Raw genomic sequence first — 20523 nt, 5'->3', positions numbered from 1 at the left:
TCATCTGAACTTATCATCCATCGTTGTTAAGAAACACAAATACAAAGATTCACACAGACATAATCTTTCAAAAAAAATTTTAATGGCTATTTTATTCCCTTTGAAATCTTATTAAAAACAACCACCAGAGTGCAGATTTAACTGGAGCACTCAATGCACCGTGATGAGCTTTTGTCTTGAATTCAGGACTGTAATAAATACAGTTCCAGACGTTCACATATCTGAGCTCTTTCAATGGATATTTCCAATCGTCCACGAAAAGAAAAAAAAACTTTAAAAAGTGCATTAATAAATTAGAAAACGAACTATGGACTAAAACAGTAAACAAATCAATATAAAAGCTGAGATGCCGGAGCGGGATAGTTTTGTGCGAAACATGGTCTACGGCAGGACCCCCTGAACTTCATTGAAACCTTTCAACACTTTCAGACACCGCCATCTGCTGTTTGGATTTAAGAGTACAGCCCACTGACCGTACAGCGCAGAGAGAAAAATAACTGACGCGCTGGTCAATGCAGCAGTTAGAAACAAAACCCTGCCCTCCCACAGGTCAGCGATTATTTTGAAAATGATGGTTCATAAAAAAAGGTATAAAACAGCAGAGCCCGACACCACACCTGCTCAATCAACATTAACGAGCGCTCATGTTAAGTCATCAGGTTTTGACTTAACAGGAGACCAAACATTTTTATTATTAAGTATTACAAACTCAAAGCGCTCACCTGAAATACTATTATATCGAGGAGCTAGAGCTACCCAGGATCCATGAAATACTGACTTTATGAATCTCTGCTGGAAAATTGACCAGATTTAAAGCTGCCACAAATAGTTCAATATGTAAAGAAGGCAGGAGTGGCGGCTACCTGCAGCTCGAGCACAGAACCACTGTCCTGGACAAGAGCTGGCAGCAGCAGAGGATCCCTTAGATATTCCTCTTCCTAAGGCACCTTCAGGCAGTGCAAGAAACAGGAAATGACCATTTCTCCGCTGTTGGGCACAGAGGCTACTACCCTGTAACGTCCCCGGGAGGAATAAACTGCATAATTCAGAGCCAAGATGGTGGCTTTGCTAAAAACAAAATCACCTCTCCCTACATTACAGTAACTAAAAAAAGAACACACTCTGCCGCCTTTGTTGTTCAGTATTAAGACACAAGAAGGCGTCCAAACATGTTTACTGCTTGGCCTTCTTAGGTCCTCTCTCAGGAGGAAACATGCAACACACAAGGCCACCAACAGCGCTGAGTTCAGGCCACGAAGCGCCCTGCGCTTGATATCAAAGAGGTCTGTGATGGGCTGATGGGCTTGTCTCGGGCGCAGTGCCACCTCGTGCCCTGTTCTTCTGGGGCAGCTCCTGGCGTCTGCATGTCTTACAGGGAATAAGCAGCCTCCTGCTGACGGATGAATCCAGAGGGTGTAACAGAACTGTCCATGTCCCGATCCGGCGCCCTGCCTGTCCCAGTGGCCCGTCCGTGTGCCTGTCCGCCCCGCCGGCGCCCCCCTCAGTCCAGGCGCGGGGGGCGGTGCCCGTGCTTGGCGAGCTGGTCGAAGACGGCGCTGGTGAGACCCCAGGTGAGGCAGGAGCGCAGGACGACCAGCGAGCCGCCGCGGTACAGCAGGGCGACCCGGCGCCCTCGCGCCTCCCACAGCGCGGCCAGGCAGCGGCGGGCGGGGGTCACCTCCGCCCCGACCTGGGCCTGCATGTTGGCGATCAGCACGGTGAGGGGGTACAGCAGCAGGCTGACCGCCAGGCCGTTTGCCCCCCCGGAGACGAAGGAGGCCACGCCCGCGGGCACCCCCCTCTCCCCGAGCCCGTCCCGGAGGGGGTCCCTGAAGGCGAAGTACAGGGCGCTGCCCAGGCCGTTGCGCGCCCCGATGGGCAGCAGGCCCCGGTAGAGGCCGTGGGCCGCGCCGTCCGCGGCCAGCCGGCGCAGGACGCTCCGCAGCGTGGGCAGGGCGCGGTGCTTGCGCCCGTCCTGCAGCACGTTCTGCACCCTCTCCAGGGGCGTGAGCGCCAGCGCCTCCAGCAGGCCCGAGCCCAGGCCGGCCAGGGCGCTTCGGAGGAGGGGGGGGGGGCCGCCCTCGCCGGGGGGGGCCAGCAGGCGCAGGAAGGTGTCGTGGGAGCCGAAGAGGAGCGTGCCCTGCACTGCCTTCGCCAGCAGGGGGGGCGCCACTCCCCGGTAGAACTTCCCCGGCCCCTCGTGGAGCAGCTGGGCCGCCGCCTCGCGCACCGCCGCGCCGTGCAGCTGCTGCCGGAACACGGTCTTGTAGAGCGGGAAGGTGGCCAGCGTGGCCAGGGCGCTGGAGGCGGCGCCGCGCGCGTAGCTGCTCAGCCAGGGCGGCTCCGGCCCCCGCTCCCCGGGGCCCCCCGCCATGCTCGCGCCGCTCGGCAGCGCCCCCTGCGGGACGGACCCGGGCACCGCCTCCTTCCCGCCCGCTGGGACCGGAACCGAGCCCTCCTCACCCACCATGGGCGCCGGGGTCCGGCCCGCGCAGAGGACGGGGGACACAGACACTCACAGCCGGGGGGGGGGCCCCCCTCCGGGCCAGCAGGGTTTGCAGGGCTCTGGCGGAAACCTGCCTCTTCAGAGCAAGGAAAGCCCCCGGCTTGCGCAATTAATCATGGACTCAGGGCAATTAAGGGCTCAGGGGGAAGGGAATGCGGAAGGCTTCTGGCTCTCTGGAACTGGAGGGGTGCAGCCCTGAATTCTGCTATTATTCACAGAAAATGCTCGTTTTCAGAGCTTTCGAGACGGAGCACTGTGGTCCGTGTTATATTATATTATATTAACACGTCAGGCTACAGTTTCAGACCACAATGGGTTCCGGAGAAGCCGATAAAAATATAAAACTGCAAAAATAAAAAAAAGCTACTCAAATAAAACTTGCAACAGCGCGTTTTTTTTTTCCTTTTCCAAAAGTGTGTCGTATCGACGCGTTACTGCTACAACCCCTCCCAGCACGAAACAATGAGATTTCTCCGCATCTGGTCCGCAGCTCCTTGCTCTGCGGTCCCGGCTGTCCCGGCATCTCTTCAGCCCCCTTTACTTGAATCTAGACATTACAGCGCGTTCACTCTGACGGCAAAGGCAACTTCGAACAAACAAAAAAAAAAAATCTTTGCATGTGAGCTAATTAAAATCACGACGCCACACTTTCGCATTCCAGCGTTATCGGATGGCGAACGATACAGCTACCGTACAAAGCACAGAAAGTCCCAGCTCTGACGCACGGAACACTATCGGCATTGAGATACGAAACGACTTCTGCATCTAACTCGGAACGGACCCTATACAGACGTGTAGAAATTACTATCAAGATGTCCTCCTTCTAATTTAAGATTTCCGAAAACACACAATGCGTCTAGAACACATCCTCTTTTCTTGCCATTCGGTGTTCCGTCCCTGGGTGATTAATGACAGCTACTATACCTCCGTAAGACTGTCAATGAGTTCCGACATAGGGCGTTCCGCTTCGTCCTGTAGATTAAAATGTGTATATAAAGAGCTATTTTTTTCCCCCAAAGGTATCCATCTATAGCATTTCACCTTATAGCTACATGCACTGCAATTTGTAACAACGCGTTAAGAAGGCGGTGCTGAATTATAAAGAGGATGCCACAACCCGCTCTCACATCCGTCTAACCCTCCGTCGCAGCGTAACAAAAGAAAGAAGCGACGCGGGTCTAGAAGAGGATTCTCCGAACCGCTACCTGCACCGGCCCCGCTCCTAATTGGATGACGCAGTTCCGCTCCGCCTCACCCAACAGGCAGCACGAGCCCGCTCCACGGCCGCCGGGATGGAGGCGTGCGGCACGCGCCCCTCGTGGCAGCGGTGGGCAATCAGCTTTGAGCAGGCGCACGGATGTGCCGTTCTTGCTCTGGCGCTGGTAAGCGCACTTGTTCAAGGGGGTGAAACCACTCCGGGAAAGCAGGCGTCCATTGTGAAATCAGGCTGGGATTTTTTTTTTAATAAATAAAAGAGCAAAAAAAAGTGTAGGGAACTTAAAATCATGCAATTTGACTCAAGAGAAACCACATAAATTTCTACAGAATGGACAGGAAAAAGGGGGCCTTCTGCCACAAGGCCTATCCAGATGCAACCTTAAGATTTTAAGTAGCAAAAAATGCAAATTAAAATCCCTCTCAAATCTGCTTACCAGTTTAGCAATGGGAGAATTTTAACACTTTATTCTGTAAGTAAGGGGCACTGCAAACACCCCTCTTACTTAAGAAAGAATAAATGTATGTGTTAATACCTGTACCCAACTCCTATTCCCCCTCGTAAGTTTAGAACGAGCTGGACAGAGTCAACACCCTGTGTCAATAGTCCTACCCCCCCCCTCCCCCTTGCACCAGGAACCCACCAAAAATACTTGCCCTGACCAAACCAAAGGACCCCTTCATTAAAACACCACCAACTTGCAACCAGAGATGACTTTATTATTCCATTGAACAGATGCAGTACATTCTGAGAGGCCTCGGGCACACAAGAGGCAGACCGACAGACAGGAGGCCTGCCCCGCAAGAGAAAGGGACAGAGTTAAGCGGACAGGAGATGGCTGGGGGGTATAGGAGAGAAGGGGACTTCAGTCCTTCATTCATCTTGCACTTTAAGGCACCAGGCAGGCAAACGATTCTGCAACATGCCTCTCCAGAGCACTGTCCATGCGAGAAGGAGACTCCGATTGCGGTCTTGACAAATAGTTGCACACACAAAAAAAAACACAGTGTAACAGCAGTAAGTCCATAAGAACAGCAGAGCAAATAGCACACGGACAGGTCTTGCACCTTGCGGCTACCATCAGCCCAGGTTTCACACCATCTGAGTGCCAGGCTCCTTTGTAGCATGTTTGATGGCGAGGGAAATTAAAAAAAAAAAAAGATACAGCAATGGGGTTTGCTAAGCAGAGAAAACTACATACTGCAGAAGAAATGTTTGGGTCAATTATTGTTGAATGTGGAAGAAGGGATCTCCCAATCTTCCTGGAGAGCCCCGGTTTAACCGCTTTATACAGGTTGCCATGAAAGCAACTTCTAAAGCAGTAGACTCCATCGCAGGGCCTGGAAGCCTCATTTAGTCTTTGAGGCCACACTATATCAACCCGGTTAAAGATTAGGAACACTTGTAAATTTACTGAGCAATCAAGCAAGTAATTAACTGGCCATTGAAGGGACGCTGGTTCTTGTGGGTTAACAGGACCCAAGATTTGTTTTAAATCAAAATCTTTAAAAAAAAAGTTAAGACCTATAAAGGATCACAGTTCAATCGCTCCAGGTTTAACAGATTAAGATGAAAAGCTGAAAACCCTTCAAGTCCACCATGGGCTAGTTCCCCTAAAACCATGTGCTTCATTGAGCAATACCTCAATAATCCAGTCTTTAGGAATAGGAGAGTTGTGATTTGGGGTGACTCAAAGATAGACAGGGGATCTCCTTGGCCCTGACAAAAAGCCACTTTTCATATCACCATCATCCCATGGCTTGAAAACATATTAGTGTGGTAAAACAAATTGAAACCTTTGTTCCGATTTCTTTAAAATTGCTTGAGATGTTATTAAATCTTCCAAAAAGGGGTTTAAACTCCCTGAAGATGTAGACAAATATGTCTTCAATGTAGCAGCTACATGACATTGGTGCTACAAAAGGATGCTGCCAACCTGTACCTCCCACTGCCCATTAGTTCCATACCCAGAGGCAAGGACCATGGGACAGGCAGGGCAGAAACCTGTACAAACACACAAGTACTAACCGAAGCAGGAATGTAAGCACGTACACCAGTTTTATTTTTTTTAAAAAAAGTAATAAAATATTCTTCTAGAAGTCCCATTTTCTTTCAAACTTAAAAGAATAAAACGGCAGATAAGAGAGCCATTCACTGAGGAAGCTCTAGTCCCCTGCTGGAACCCCAACATGAAACCCCTCCACTACAACCTCAACGTCTTAGTGTGTAATAGTGTGTGAAATGCAGTATAAACCAATATATAAACCATTATGTATACAAGTGCTGAACCCTGAATACTACTTTTACTACTACTACTAATAATGATCACCATCAAAAATGTATCCTGCTAATTTTGAACGTGAATTTTAATGATTTTTCTTGAGCAAACTAATTATAGTCACTCAGGAGGGGTTTCCCCAGCAGCAACGAGGACGAGAGCTTCCCCTTATTCACTGCGCGCCTTCAAACACTGCTCACCTACACGACTAAGAGCCGAGCAACGCGGGTCACGTTTTCAATGGTTTCAGCGGTCGAGAACGCCAACCGCGGGCGGGTCAGGAAAACAAAGGGGCTTGAGATGCGCGACACCGGAGAGCAAGATTCTCCAGGCTGGATTTTGCACAGAACTGTGGATGGCCTGGGAGGGCACCATTTTACCACCAGCCCTACTAAACCATCTCGGTGAAGGGACTGGCCTTGCGTCACCACTGCTTGACTTTGAGTTTGAGGGAGGTGTGCGGGTGCGAGTTGGGGGGGGGGGGGGGGGGGTGGAGGGATTAAAGGTTGAAGATTCAGCCAGTCGGCACCTAGGAGGAGCACCGAAGCAGCCAAGGAGATGGCAACGCTTCCCCCAGTGTTCCACGCCGTTTTCTTTTGGTAAAAGCCGATGCATCAAAGCACCAGAGGGCTAAAGGATGGTGGCAGAGGTGTGTGTGTGTGTGTGTGTGTGTGTGTGTGTGGTTGGGGGGGGGGGGGGGGGGGGGTGGAGTGGAGTTGAGCGTTACAAAGGAACATGACTGAAAAGATAGGAGACGGACTCGCCGTTGTGTGTCCGCCGGATGGCTTCTGCCAGGATCATGGAGATATCGATCACCTGTGGGAATAAATCAAGACAGATCCTGAGCTCGGGACTCTACTTGGAAATTCACATTGTTGCTCTTAAGACAAGTGCTGGAAATGCACCACTGCCGTTTTAAGCACATGGAAAGACAGACAACACATGCAAGCGGGGCTGTAAAAAAAAAACAAACCGCAGCTAAGCACAGGAGAGAAGCTTGTGAATTCTGTGCTGCCTGCAGCCACATAGGTTTACAAAAGCGCCCACTGGCTGTACTACAACAGGCAGCAGTACCAACACACATTAAGCGCTCTGACCTGTATCTTAGGACAGTGCTTCATCTTGTCCTCCTGCGGGATGGTGTTGGTGACCACCACGGCCTCGAAGCAGGCGTTGTTAATGCGCGAGATCGCCGGCCCGGAGAAAATGCCGTGAGTCAGGATGGCGTACACCTTCGTGGCCCCGGCCGACAGGAGCCTGAGGAAGCAGAAACTACCGTCAAGAACCTCGTTCACACTCCACAGCAGTCAGATAAAAATGGGCAAATTTCCACACCTGAAAACGTTACATTGCAAACGCCTGGATAGCTCATTCAATCACTAAGGAGACTCAGTTAAAGCGAGTAACCATACATCTATAATGCATGAGAAACTCACACAAGGTATTTGCTGGAAAGTGGTCCCCGTCTTATTTTGAAACTAGTGGCTTCTTTTTGCTCACACAGCCTACGCATAACCTCTTTTGGGGCTGTTTAATCTGGTCTGAACTGCGCCAGAGTCCCACAGACAAATCCACACACCCGAAAGCACAGTTTCACTTGAAAACGAACCTCAAGGGGCAGCTCTTTACAAGGCAGGAAACTCGCGTACAGAGCTGCCTTTTGGCCAAGAAAACAGCCAGATAGAGAGATGGCCTTTACGATTTGGCGACTTAGTTACTGGGTCTTCAAGAAGAAACGTCAACACGTTAAGCCATTGCAGTACTGAATAAAACTGCACCGGGTGTGCCGTACTGCAGGGTAGTAGGGTAGGAGGGCCCTACGCACAGACGCAAAATGTTCACCGCAGACCCATGGAAGGGCACCGAGGGCGAGGCTCACTTGTCAGCAGCATGGCAGATGGTGCCACATGTGTCGGCCATGTCGTCAACCAGGATGGCAACCCGGTCTTTCACGTCCCCCACCAGAACCATGCGGTCCACCTCGTTGGCCTTCTTCCTCTCCTTGTGGATCAAAGCGAAGTCCACGTTCAGTCGGTCAGCAATGGAGGTGACTCTGCCAAGAGAGGGCACCGGAATTCAACACTCGGAGAAGGCATGCCACTTGTGTACGGTCTCAATCTACAGCAGGTTCTGTCCAGGAAAGCCCCAATTCAGTTACCCTTCTTTAGAAACTAATGTAATGGTTGGGTTGCCTATAGAACCTCTCCCCCTGTCTGGGGAGGGGGTGTGGGGGAAATCACCAGCACCAGGCTTACTGCAAACTAGAATCGCATAAAATCTTCCCCTTGGCCCCGAAAAAGAAAGAAAAACCTTTTGGCGCCCCCTGCGTCTGGAGACACGATGGTGCAGTTCTTCCACTCAGGGATGTTCTCTTTGATCCACTTCAGCACGGCCGGCTCAGCGTACAGGTTGTCCACCGGGATGTCAAAGAAGCCCTGTGCAGGACCAAGGCAGGAAACAAGCTCAGCTCCACATTGGGTCAGTGTTTCAACCACTTGGGAGTCCCCAAGCACAAAATGACAGCAGGCTACCGTGCTGTTCCCACAAGAAGTCATCGCTGTTAATCTTACTGCACCACAGCTCACCTGTATCTGGGAGGCGTGGAGGTCCATGGTGATGATGTGATCTGCTCCAGAAACAGACAGCATGTTGGCGACCAGCTTGGCCGAGATCGGCGCACGACTCTGCAAAAAATAAAAACAAAGGCTATGGCATACTGGACTCAGCTGTCGGACAAGCGCGCAAGTCTGCTATAAACAAGAAATTAAGTTTAAATTAAATTAATTTTTAACTTGATTTCCAACTTACTCTACTAATGCAATGAATGGTGACCAATCATTTGAAGCTAAAGAACGGCAGGAACTTAAAACTGTGCTAGGGTGACCTATAAATCGCAGGCTTAACTTGTGGTAGTTAATCATATGGCTGAGAGAAATAAAGTTCTTTAACAAAAAAAAATGCTTCAGCCAACAAGGGCATGCCTTTCAACAAAGGGCTTGACTATTTTCAAACATAGGTTAAACGGAAATACTTAGAGTCGGTTCCAGCTGCATCAGCGCAGCTCTCAACTCATGCAGCCATGCTGGGAAGGAATCGAGAGTGAGGCCCCTCACCCCCACCTTGTCCTTCTTGTCCTGGCGGGCGTAGGGGAAGCAGGGGATGACGGCGGTGACGCGGGAGGCCGAGGCGATCTTGCAGGCGTTGATCATGATCAGCAGCTCCATCAGGTTGTCGTTGATCTCGCCGCAGCCGCTCTGCACGATGTACACGTCTTCCCCCCGCACACTCTCCCCTATCTCCACACTGCAAGGGGGCAAGGACAGGGCAGACTCTGGTTACCGCCAGACACACCCGCGGAAAGACCGCTGGACACTACGCTAGGGGTTCCAGACGACGGAGAGGTCAAAGACGAGAAGAGGCCATCTGACAGTCAGCAGCTAAGGCTCTCATCCTGCTGTTTCCTGAAAGAGGCACTGGCTTCAACAAATTGGCTGGGCTGCCCTTTTCATACTTCCATTAACCTTCAGAGAATGGAAGTTAGAGGGCTCTTTGCATTACTTTGTATACAAGCATGTTTGGGCTTCCAAGTCAGAATGAACACCGAGTTAGGGAAGCCTTCATTCGGTTTTGCCTCCCTGTGCCCCTTCAGAACGGCTTCACGCTTGTCACGCACACCTGCTCCTGCTGGACTCCTTTGCTGTGCACTTTCCCCCGCCACACTGCACAGCACGGCCTCGGGACTCCAGAAATATTTCGTTTCACTGGCATTATAAATTAAAGTAAAAACTGCACGAAATGCATTTCCTGGGGCCTTCTGGTTCTAGTCACAGCCTGGACGCCCGCAGTTGACTAAGTGGAGCACTTGGAACAGCAGAAGGTGAAGTCTTCCGTGAAGGAAGTAAAAACCGTCCCTCATCTCTGGTGAGGGTTTTAAGACCCTCTGGTCCCAGAAAGGTGTTTATTCCTGGTAAATGTCAGAACAGCCAAGAGCCCAACCCAGAGGCATACTGCTCAAGGTGGAACGGCTCCATGGACAGGAGGCCAGCTCACTGCAGCAAGGAACAGTTTAGAAATTAAGCCCACAAACATGCATCCCTGGAAGATGGGGGGGGGGGGGGTCAGGAACACATGGAGAAAAAAGGACTTTACAAAGAAGGCACCCCAGGCCAGAACTGAGCCCAGGAGCTGTGGCAGCAGCACCATGCTACATTTCTGCCCACCAACTTAACATAAACCAAAGTGGTTTCTAAAGTAATTTCACCCATGAACAAAACCCCATTTTCCTTGAGACTGCCAAAGCACACTCAGAACATCTGCACTGTTCACTCCTAACTGCCCGCGCCTGGCGTGCTGGTAGCTTAGTCCATGCCGCAGAGAGCTCTGGGACCCTTGGTCGAAGTGCTTCTGACATGAAAGGTGCTTATTGGGGCCAGGTCCTTTGCCTCTGTGACAACCCCTATCCCTTGAGCTTTTTACTTACTGCGCTAATCGCCTCTGACTATTGCAGGTAGGCGCAGGCAAGTGTGGCAGCAGGAGCGACAACAATGAAAGACAGGAGAGCAGAGGCAGCGATCGAAGGGACGACCCAACAGACACGCTGTCAACAACAACAACAAAAAAAAACTAACAAGCTGTGCCCATCAGGATTACTAGTCACTCTCCAAGATTAGAGCTCACGCATTGAAAAAAGATCAGTTTCATTTCAGGACAGTGTTCCCAAGCGCTGGAGTTCACCGAGAACACTAGATCAGCCAGGGTCTGCAGATCTGAGGATCCCAGCAACCAGCCGGGACATGGGACTGTCGTTACCCCGGGCTAGACTTGAATACAGCTGCGTACCAATGGAACAGCAGCTGGGGATATACATCTCACAACTCCTAACAAAACGAAGCCTTTCCCAAGCTATATGAAAATTCATAACCTTGGGGGAAAAAAAAAAAATCAAGATTCCTAAATTATGAAGGCACGCACCTGTTCATATCGGATCCAGATCCGATACGTTTCATACTATGAAGAACGTATAAAAGAGGTTACTACAGGTCACAGTAATATTCCACTGGGTTGCCAGAGTAACACCTGAAAGGTACATGGCTTAGCAACAGGACCTTTCAGGACCAAGGTAAAACAGCACACGCACACGCACACGCACACGCACACGCACACGCACACGCACACGCACACGCACACGCACGGCCAAGGGGAGGAGTGCATGATCTTCTCATGACTTTCCCCACAATAATTCTCAAAACAGAAATCAGTATTTCTCATCTTGTGACAGAGTGCAAACTCTAAACACCCCCGTTCCAACCACAATCTTCCACCAAAAAAAAAAAAGGACTTCAAGGGAGGAGCAAAATAATTTGAACACAAACCCAATTTTATCTATTGCTAGATATACGCCTTTAATGGCCGACTAGCCTTTCCAGAAAACAGCAAAGCTAGGTCTAGTGTTTTGTTGGAGATAAATGCTCTGCCCCCCCCGCCCCACACGCACTCTTTTGCAGGGTTGAAGGTTGTGTATCTGCATGCGTCTGAAGGCCAGGATTAAACGCAGCCACTGTCAAGACACAGAAGGTAAACAGCACAGGGAGGTCAAGACGCAGATGTTTTCCTACTCAAGTCCGCAGAGCCAGAACAGAAATAGAAACGGGTTTCCATCCCAATCGGAGACAAATTTGTAAAAGAGAAAAACCATGGCAACAATAACTTAAGTCTGGATAACACCGAAAATGAAATACCTACATATTAATTCACTTAGCCTGTATGCATATTTTAGAATAGCAATTTCTTTTGAATATTATTTTCAATGAGATTAAACGAACTGTGTTATCAACTGTCATACCCATCAAAAAGGAATAAAAGTGCATTAGTTTTGCTATTTTGGAATGTGGCTATTTCTTCACTTATCTGACCCCAGGACAGTCTGGGACTAAGGCTGTGAAAAAGAAGAAGCAGCAGCTATTTCTTCACTTAGATTTACAAACTGTAAGACATGAGAAAACATGGGGGGGGGGGGGGGGAATCCAGGAAGAGCAGGATAGCGATACTTCCAGAAGCTTTTTTTGCATAGCATTCTTTTAATTTTTCCTGCAGGTTTTGTTAGATGTCAGGTTATTGAACAGTGCTGCACATAAACTGACAAGATAAGGGTAGCACAGCCTCACATCTTGAGAATATCTCCTAAATTGAAAGTGATAGGCCAGTTTCCAACTGGAGCTGCTGCTTTAACTGAACTTTGGAGCAATGTGTAATCAGGTTAGATGAAGAAATATTTCACTATATAGAGCTTCAGAGCCACTAATCATTCAGCCATTGGCCTCTGTTCTGTTCCTGCTGACATTTACCCTACCAGCTGTAACACGATTACCCAGGGATTAGAATTTGTCAGGGAGACAGAACTCAACACTGGGGGGGGGGGAAGGTGTGCACACAGACATTACCAACTCGGGCACCGATAACGATGCTGCAGCCTGGACACTGGAACAAGGACCACTTTCAAAAATCAAACCAATCTGGACTTCGAGCAAGCTTAACCTGCATCACCATCACTCTGCAGTTACTGTCCAACAGGGTCAGCTGACAGCTGGTGTGGAGAGTGTACTGGTGCACTCTGGCTGCTGTCACATCATCCAGGAGGTGGTGGTGGAGGGACATACCCATTACCTGTAGAGCCTTTTGAGTTGAGTGCCCAGAAAAGCTCCATACAAATTTAAGAAATTAAATTTTCTACAACCAACTGGACGAGACCCTAGGATCAATTAACTACCAAGAAACAGGCTCGATGGACCAATTGGCTCCCTCTCATTAGTAATCAATGTTTTTGTGGTCTAAAACTCAAACTTCATCACTTTAGTCATTGAATCAATTTAATAACAGATCAATTCAAAGCTGCCTGAACTTAACTCGCATATATAATCCCCCACCAAGGCTCAGCTTGGAATTATCTGGTACGTTACATACTCATTGAGCACAATTGCGGCAGGTGGATTGTTGGGCCTGAACGCTAACTCGCACCCCCTCAAAAGCGTCGGCACACTTTTTAGTGCAAAGCCAGAACCAGTATTGGCCTGACCGGGGTCAATGTGACAAAAGGAAGAAAAAAAAGACTTGAGATATGTACAAGGAAGGGGTTGTGAAATGCAGAAAATGACTGACCTAAGGGGGAAAAGCACGTCTAGAAACTGAAACCTTAGTGCACAGAGAGCGATAGCAGGAACAGCAACAGCTCTCTGAAATGTACCCGCGTCTCCCATCTTATCTGAAATATCTGTAACAGACCCAATTCCTTACATCCCCCGAGTCATGTACCCATGATCTGAAATTGTTGAAAAGCCTGCCAGCCTCTAGTGTTTTAGGAACAGGAAGACCTTGCGACAATCGCTTTGATTACACAGCGCCGGGCGTCCTTGGCTTCGGAAAGGCGCTTTCTAAACAGATCTGTATTTTTATCGGGCTCTGCGACTTGCATTGCAGGGAAGAAGGGGCCCGGCTCCCTGGTCCCTGACCAGTGACCCCTGCAGCCGCCCCACGGAGGGCCGAGGGCAGAATATCGCCGTTTTGAAGATGTCCGCTCTGTCTGACCTATAACGCTCATCTAATGCGACACCAGCTCGAGATCGTGGGGAACTGAGCGAGACCGGCCACATCTATATTTATATCCATATGTGTGATATGAGTGTGATATGATTTTCTGTGTACTGTTCTGTTCTAGTTTGTTCTTGTGCGTCTGGACTGTGAGTAACTCTTGTATTGTATTGTATGTATTGTACTATTATTATATAATTCGTTACATTGTGGCTGTGTTGTGTGTGTTAAGCTGCTGTTGCACTGCAATTTCCCTCACGGGATCAATAAAGTATCTATATATCTATCTATCCATCAGCCTGAGAAACACGGGGGGGGGGAGGGGGGAGGGGAAGCTGAACAAGCATTTACCCGCGTTTTCATTTCCGTATCACGGGAGAGGGTCCAGCCCGCACTATCCACGCCGCCTCGAACACGTGCCATCTCCTCTGCGGCACTTTGTAAGCACGGGGGCCAGATATTACCATTCAATCGATTCGTACCGGACTGCGCAGACACTGTTCGATATATCCCCCCGTGCACCCGAGGCTTGAACATTATTTGTCCGTTACTCGGCGCACCCCAAAATGCATCTTTTTTTAAGTCGGGCTCCTTTCAGTACAAATTGCATTTACTGTGAACCCGCCACGTATAAACGGGGGCTTTAAGACATGACCGGGGGGAGGTTCTCCCGCCGCAACACCGATTTCATCACCTCCAAATACATTTTTACACGGGTTCTTGCTTTCATCACATGCTCAGCCCGCCGTCCCCGCCATACTATTTGTAGTCCAGGCATGACGACATAGGGATTTAAATAAGGCGCAGAACATCAATACCCAGGAGGCGCCTCCTACCGCAGGCCCCATTGGATCTTGGGATATGTAGTTCAGTCAGCCGCAGCAGCTCTCGGCCCCCGGTACAAGCACTACAAAGCCCAGGGTGCCCTGGGAGGGAGCGGTAAACACTGCGTTGTTACCCGTTACTCAGCACCACAAGCCCATGTGGGTACAGTACCCCCAGAAAAATAAACACCCAGATAAAGGAAATTAAAAAAAAAAATACTCAAGATCCTCCCGATCCAGAATAAAACGTGACGGACTCACCAGGTCTCCTGGTTGCTAAATTTCTTCGTGACAACCTTGCCCAGCTCCAGCCCGAGCCGGTCGGCGATCTTCTGAGACAGGTCCTGGTGAGAGCTACCGCTGAAAATCTTAATATTGGGCATTTTTGGGCGTTCCAGGGCGTCGGCTTACAGAAACGTGGGACGATAGAAGAAATAACACGTGTGCCGGGAGACAAGTAGGTTACTTTAAATAAAATATCTGAGCTCCGAAGCCTCGGAAATCGGTCGAACAGCGCGTCTCCTCCGGGACGTATCTGAGTCTTAGCCGGTCCTCCGTCTGTCCACCATGATACCCCGCGCGCACGCTCACTCACGGCGGGGCACGAGCAAGCTTCTGATTCCCCCCCCCCCCGCCTCTTACGTGGGCGGCCCGCATACGTCACGCAGCCCCGCCCCCCCATACACCTCCTCTGATTCGTCAGGGTCCAAGAGCTTTCTTGAACGGGATTGGCTCACGCCGCTGCGTGACGCGCCCCGCGAGAGCGCTCTTCTTCGTGTTGATTGGTTACTCAGATTCGATTGACTTTTTTTTTAGAGGGAAAAACGATCCGCCCTCTCCCTCATTGCTCGTCTCCTATGGCAAGATGAAGTTTCTCATGAAGGAAAATAAGCTTTGTACAAAGATGTTGATTTATTTTGGGAACCTTGAAACTCACGGGTCCTGCTTGGAGACCTGACGGCAGTTCAGCCGACACATTGCAGTATAACCTTGCACCGTCGAGAGTGGCAATAATAAAAATCAATTTCAAAAGGAGAAACGCAGTTATTTCACTGGTCCTAAAGCTAGGTGTGATATACTCTAATGCCTAGAACCAAAATAAAAACACAACATTTTCGATGCGATTCCAATTAACTTAATTAATTAACATTTCCATTCTCACAACAGAGTCAAGGGCAAAAGTTCTTAGGTTCCCAAAGACCGAGAGCAGTGCGCCCTCTACATCAGCAAACGTTCCCGTGATGTGTCTGCAGCTCAAAGAGAACGTGGCTGGTTTCATTCTGCTGCGCAGTAGGCTATTGTGAGTGGTTAATACTTTGCTACGTTTCTTGGTTGTTTGCAGTTTTTTTATTTAGAAAAAAAGCCTTAAATTGCATTAAAATGTAATGCAAAATGCGAATTTCATTTATTATGCCAGTTTTGAGTTTGTTTCGCGCAGTGACCATCACCAATAGGGACAGAGAAGGGACTCGGTGTTGACGAGCATGGTCATCATGCGGCGCCCTATTCTGTCTTATATATAGATTTTTGTTGTTATTGCATGAAACAGCTGGATGAGGATCAATTAACCGATAATTACCAAACGGGCCAGATTATACTTTTTCTGAGGGAGAATGGGGTGATATCTCTCGGCTGTCTCCTCCCTCGGGAGGAGCTGGAGACTGCTGGCGGGGAGAGGCAGGTCTGGTCTTCTCCCGTTACCCCCTGCGATCCTCGCCAGGGGTCAGCGGTTGGAAAGCAGGGATGAAGATGGAGAAGTGGTGCCCTTTCTCCTCCCCCCTGGGGCGCTGTGTGTGCCCAGAGTGGTAAGGATGTCAGCAGCTGCTCATCAGACCAGCAGTGGTTTACAGAGGCGCCGATGAAACACCACAGAATTACCTCAAGCTGCCGTGTGACTGCAACATCGGTTAATTACCAATTTTCCCGGCTAGTGTTTTTGTCCAAGGCAATTTCCACTTGCCCCCTTTTATACAGCTGAGTGTTTTATACCAGAGCAGTTTAGATGAAGTACTGTACTTTGCTCTAGGGCACACCCGCTGTGTCTCACCAGGGATTTGAACCCGCAACATCCAGTTACAGGGTCTGAAACACTAACCAGTGCTCCACCCTGCTGCTAGGCTAAGAAGAAAATATCTCTTCTGACCTCCTGGCAGCTTGTTCCAGACCCTGACCACAGCTCCATGTTGCGGCCAAGGGACATAAAAGACACCTGAGACATTCAGTAATGGCAACCGGTGCACCGATAGGGACAGGTTGTTAAGTCAGGGATAAAAGGAGAGAATAGAACTTTCTAACATTTCCTTCCTGCTTTTTTTTGCAAACGGCATGGTTTTACACAAGAAAGTCCTTGTGCCTCTTTCTTTTTCGTTCTGGTTCAGGGATGAACGGCCACTCGGTAGCTGTAAGAAGGACTGCGTTGTGCTCCACAACCACTGCAGATTCCACAGTCCTGGAAAGAAGACAACACAGTTCCAATCACCCTGAAGAAGGAAGAGTTTGCTGCTCTGGCCACAGAGCTGGGGGGGGGGGGGTCTTGGTTTATCTGGAATGTCGCAATGTGATGGTGAGGGAGCTGTTGGGAACGCTTTAGCCACTCCGGCTCTGAGACACCTGGGAAAACACTCCCACGATATCTTACAGCTGCACAGGCTGTTCACCCACCCTGGCGGGTTCAGTCCCCGGTCACACAGGACAGAGACTGCTCCTGGGACGTCTTGTTTTCAAGTGTGAGGCAGAGGCAGGCTGGGTTCAGAGAACCTGTTTTCCAGACCTTGGATCCTCAGGGAAGGGACTCGGGAATGAACAGTCATCTCCAGTGTGGTGTGTAACTGCTGACAGAGCTCTGGAGGCAGTTTTCAACTATGTGTTTCGTCACGTTTTAAGAAGCAAAGTGACCTAATTGGCAGCTACAGAACCTGGACAAATGCCCAGCCTGTTACACCAAACACATTGAACAGAAAAGTCAACACAGGATAAGAGGATAAGGGAGTTCTGCACCACAGCTGAGTTGACACATGTCTTAAAGCTACTGAGGCAGTTCAGGTAAACCAGCTGCCATGTGACTCGTGAAGCTGCACACCTGCATGCAAAATATGATCTGTTCCATAGATCTTTAACCCAGTGCATGTGTGCACACATGATTGTCTTTTACTCATTATTGTAATTTATGGCCTTCCGATACCCTGTATTTTTACAGAAAACACAGTGTTTACTCATTTTGTTCTGGGGCTGCTGCTGTCTCGTCAGAAGGCCGAAGGAGTATCTTGAAAAGCCCACTGATTCTGAGAAATGTTTGGTTCTCAGTCCCGCGATCATGCGCTCGATTGACAGAACAGTCTCAGCACAGCAATACAGAAAGTGTCCTCTATCTAGTTCAGGTACAGTAGCAAAAGGAAATAAGACAAGTCACAAATGAGAGGAGGCCATACCTGTTCTTTCAGTTTCTGGTAACTTATTGATCTGAGGTCTTTGCCCAGACTGTTCTTCTGATTAAGGATAAATATTTCCAAACACGTATTGCGTAGTGAGCTGCAGTCACCGAGGTGCCCAATTGCTCTTCCAGACTCCTTTGCCCAGCCACATCACAGCCTGTTTCTGCACATGAACAACTTAAATTACAGCACCTTTTTCATCTCCATTTATCAGGCGTGTCCGTAGAACATTGGTATTAATATCAGGGTTAGAGTTATTGTTAGGGTTGAAGCAGGAAACGGCAGACATTAGGGTTAACATGACGTTTAGGGTTAACGTTAGAGTTAGCATTAGGGTTAGGGTTAACGTTAGGGTGGACGTTAGGGTTAGTATTTAAGGAATCCTACGTCTTTGTTTCCTACAGTATGTCCTGGTGATCTTATCACACGTTAAAAGGCAGGGTTAGGGTTGGACGCCTGAGCCAGATCATAACCCTCATGGCCACAGCTGTGGCTGAGCGGAGAGCCTATGCCTGCTTTCTTTTGGGTGCCAGCAAATCAGTCACATGCTTAACTCACGATCTAAGAGCTGACGTTTCAGTTATTGCCAGCTGCTACGAACAAGCACGGGCGGAGACAGACCTGTGTCCGGTGGCTTCAGTGACCACAGTGATGCAGTTCTGGTTTGTCTGTATCTTTCTGCTTTTCTCGTGCTGTGCCTGTTTTTAAGGCGGCAACAACGACACCTCCATGTAATGTCGGACTCCATTCCACAAGCGTCTCAGCCAGCCTCTCAGGTTACGTGTCATTAACTTTATTTCACTTTATTGCTTTTAAAACATGAACCACGTCAATACACAGACAGGAGACTACAGGTGAAGACAAGGAACATCAGCTAACTAAATAGCTAACCAAATAAGCTCTAAAAGGAAATGGAACAGAGGAGGCGATCTCGTTCTGCAATCGAAGCCCGAGGGGAAAACGCAAAATCATGGCAACACGCGAATCACTTGACCACAAAAAGTGAAAAAAAAAAAGATTGTTTCTGTAAAAATAATGGAAGAACAGTGAGTTTTCAAACATATATATTTTATAAAAATAAACATGGCCCACGCTTTCAGAATTATAATTTTTCTTAAATATAATTTTAGACTATTGATCTCTGTAACTATACATCACTACTAGAAATAATACTAAGATACAGTTGAGTGGTACTTTTTTACAAAACAGTTTGAAGCCTTGTTTGCTCACCTTTGCACTGTCACTGCTGAATACTGTAAAAGAGTGTATTTTTATCCTCACAAATCACCCGTTTGTTTTTAGTACATTATATACAAGGTCATGATATATAATACATCTGGATTGAATTAAAAAGTATGACACTTTCAAAACACACAGGCCCACACTCACACAGATAAAGAAAAGGGTAACCCCCCCCCCACCCCCCCGACATCTCTCAAAGGTGGTCATCGTGGCTGTGGGTGATGGTCACCTTTAGGGGCTAAGGGGGCCAGGGGAGACGAAGTCTGTGCAGTTATCACTCAAGCCCAGCACACTCCGCGAACTGCCACAGACGACGTTTTCGAGACGAAACAAGCAAAGAAGCTTCAGCAGAGAATGGAACCGTCGCTCTGAAAAGATCCCGCTAGGATGAGGTGAACGCATTTGCAGCCGGAGAATGGCTGTGCGAGAATGGTGAACCAAGCGGATGAATGGTACTGCCAAAACACAAAAGCAACCCGCCGTCTGCCGCGTGACTTGGTAAGAGTATCCCGAGTGCACCCAGACCGCAAAGCTAGCTTCCAGGATATTGCTGCACACTGTCCGTTGCAGATTCACACACATGCCAGCTGTCTGATGGCATGAGATTGGAGAGGGACAAAAGAGACAGAGAGAGGTGTTTAGACAAAGAACAGGTGATTGTTTTATTAAAATACATTAGAAATAAAATATACTAGATTGTGTGTTTTCATTTTTTTTTCTCCAAAGATGCATACTGGATATAGGAGATATAAAATTGCAACGTCAGGTTTTGGGGGGAGAAGGGTAAAGGGACCGAGCACGGTTTTCTTAAACACGACGGAAAGTCCCCGTTTGCCGTAACGGTACTTTGATTGAAGTTTCTGCCAGCCTATAAAACTTATTAAAAAATAAGACCTCAGAGAAAAGTGGAACAAAGGGAAACCTCTCGAGGTATCAAGTGGCCTGCAGGGCGGCAGATCAGGGAGACATTTACCTTCCAATCCGTGCTAAAATCTCAGCTGGCAGGAATGTGATCAAGCGTGGCTTGGAATGGGCTGGTGAGTTAAATTCTGTCACTGTGTGTCCTGAGACAGTGCATGAGTATGGGGAAAGGCATGGGAATCTGCCATTTCCATGCTTTTCTGCCCGTGTGAGGAGCTTGTCTGGAGTCATGCAAAGGACATTCGGGATGAGCAGATGATGAGTGTGTATGTGTGTGAGACTCGTGCACGTGCGAGTATAGGAGTCTGGCCCAGTCCTTTGCTTTGGCACATCTGAGTGTGGATCAGAGAAATCACACAGCAAAAAGCACCTCTACAGATTTCACAATGAACGGGTTTGCATTGAGCTCCCCATTGTGGTAGGACTGTCCCTTTGAAATATGCGACCCATGGTGAGTTTGAGTCTCTGCTACATTGTCTGCCCTGAGCATGTGTGCCCCACCTTCTTCACTAGGCATCAAG

At 48.9% G+C, this 20523-nt stretch overlaps 2 protein-coding genes across 3 annotated transcripts; both read right to left on the bottom strand.

The window, feature by feature from the left end:
• Positions 1-63: 63 nt before the first annotated feature.
• LOC148828701 (solute carrier family 25 member 53-like) lies at positions 64-3758 on the bottom strand. Its single transcript, XM_088924779.1, has one exon. It carries the CDS (start codon positions 2468-2470, stop codon positions 1502-1504), a length of 969 nt encoding a protein of 322 aa, XP_088780905.1. The 5' UTR covers positions 2471-3758; the 3' UTR covers positions 64-1501.
• A 662-nt stretch (positions 3759-4420) lies between these two features.
• On the bottom strand, positions 4421-15004 carry prps1b (phosphoribosyl pyrophosphate synthetase 1B). 2 transcript variants are annotated; one of them, XM_088924781.1, is made up of 7 exons: positions 14670-15004; positions 9120-9303; positions 8586-8684; positions 8311-8435; positions 7880-8053; positions 7098-7257; positions 4421-6816 (listed from the first exon to the last, which is right to left on the bottom strand). In XM_088924781.1, the coding sequence occupies exons 1-7, from the start codon at positions 14789-14791 to the stop codon at positions 6724-6726; spliced, it is 957 nt and encodes a 318-aa protein (XP_088780907.1). In that variant the 5' UTR covers positions 14792-15004; the 3' UTR covers positions 4421-6723. The 2 variants fall into 2 exon arrangements, with proteins under 2 accessions (XP_088780907.1, XP_088780906.1); XM_088924780.1 differs by having other exon boundaries at positions 9114-9303; positions 14670-14997.
• Positions 15005-20523: the final 5519 nt, after the last annotated feature.

The sequence above is a fragment of the Atractosteus spatula genome, chromosome 9 (genome assembly GCF_055471065.1).
Source record: "Atractosteus spatula isolate fAtrSpa1 chromosome 9, fAtrSpa1.hap1, whole genome shotgun sequence".
Lineage (NCBI taxonomy): Eukaryota > Metazoa > Chordata > Actinopteri > Semionotiformes > Lepisosteidae > Atractosteus > Atractosteus spatula.
This window is presented reverse-complemented; position numbering and strand designations above follow the sequence as displayed.

What these genes read in the sequence shown, in the direction of transcription:
- LOC148828701 (XM_088924779.1), bottom strand. Translation starts at nt 2,470, where the DNA reads ATGGTGGGTGAGGAGGGCTCGGTTCCGGTCCCAGCGGGCGGGAAGGAG.
- prps1b (XM_088924780.1), bottom strand. Translation starts at nt 14,791, where the DNA reads ATGCCCAATATTAAGATTTTCAGCGGTAGCTCTCACCAGGACCTGTCT. An exon ending in ACAAGAAGGACAAGGTGGGG is followed by an intron (nt 8,685 to 9,113) that starts GTGAGGGGCCTC and finishes TATTTTTTGCAG; the next exon opens with AGTCGTGCGCCGATCTCGGC. An exon ending in GACGCAGGGGGCGCCAAAAG is followed by an intron (nt 8,054 to 8,310) that starts GTTTTTCTTTCT and finishes CTCTCTTGGCAG; the next exon opens with AGTCACCTCCATTGCTGACC.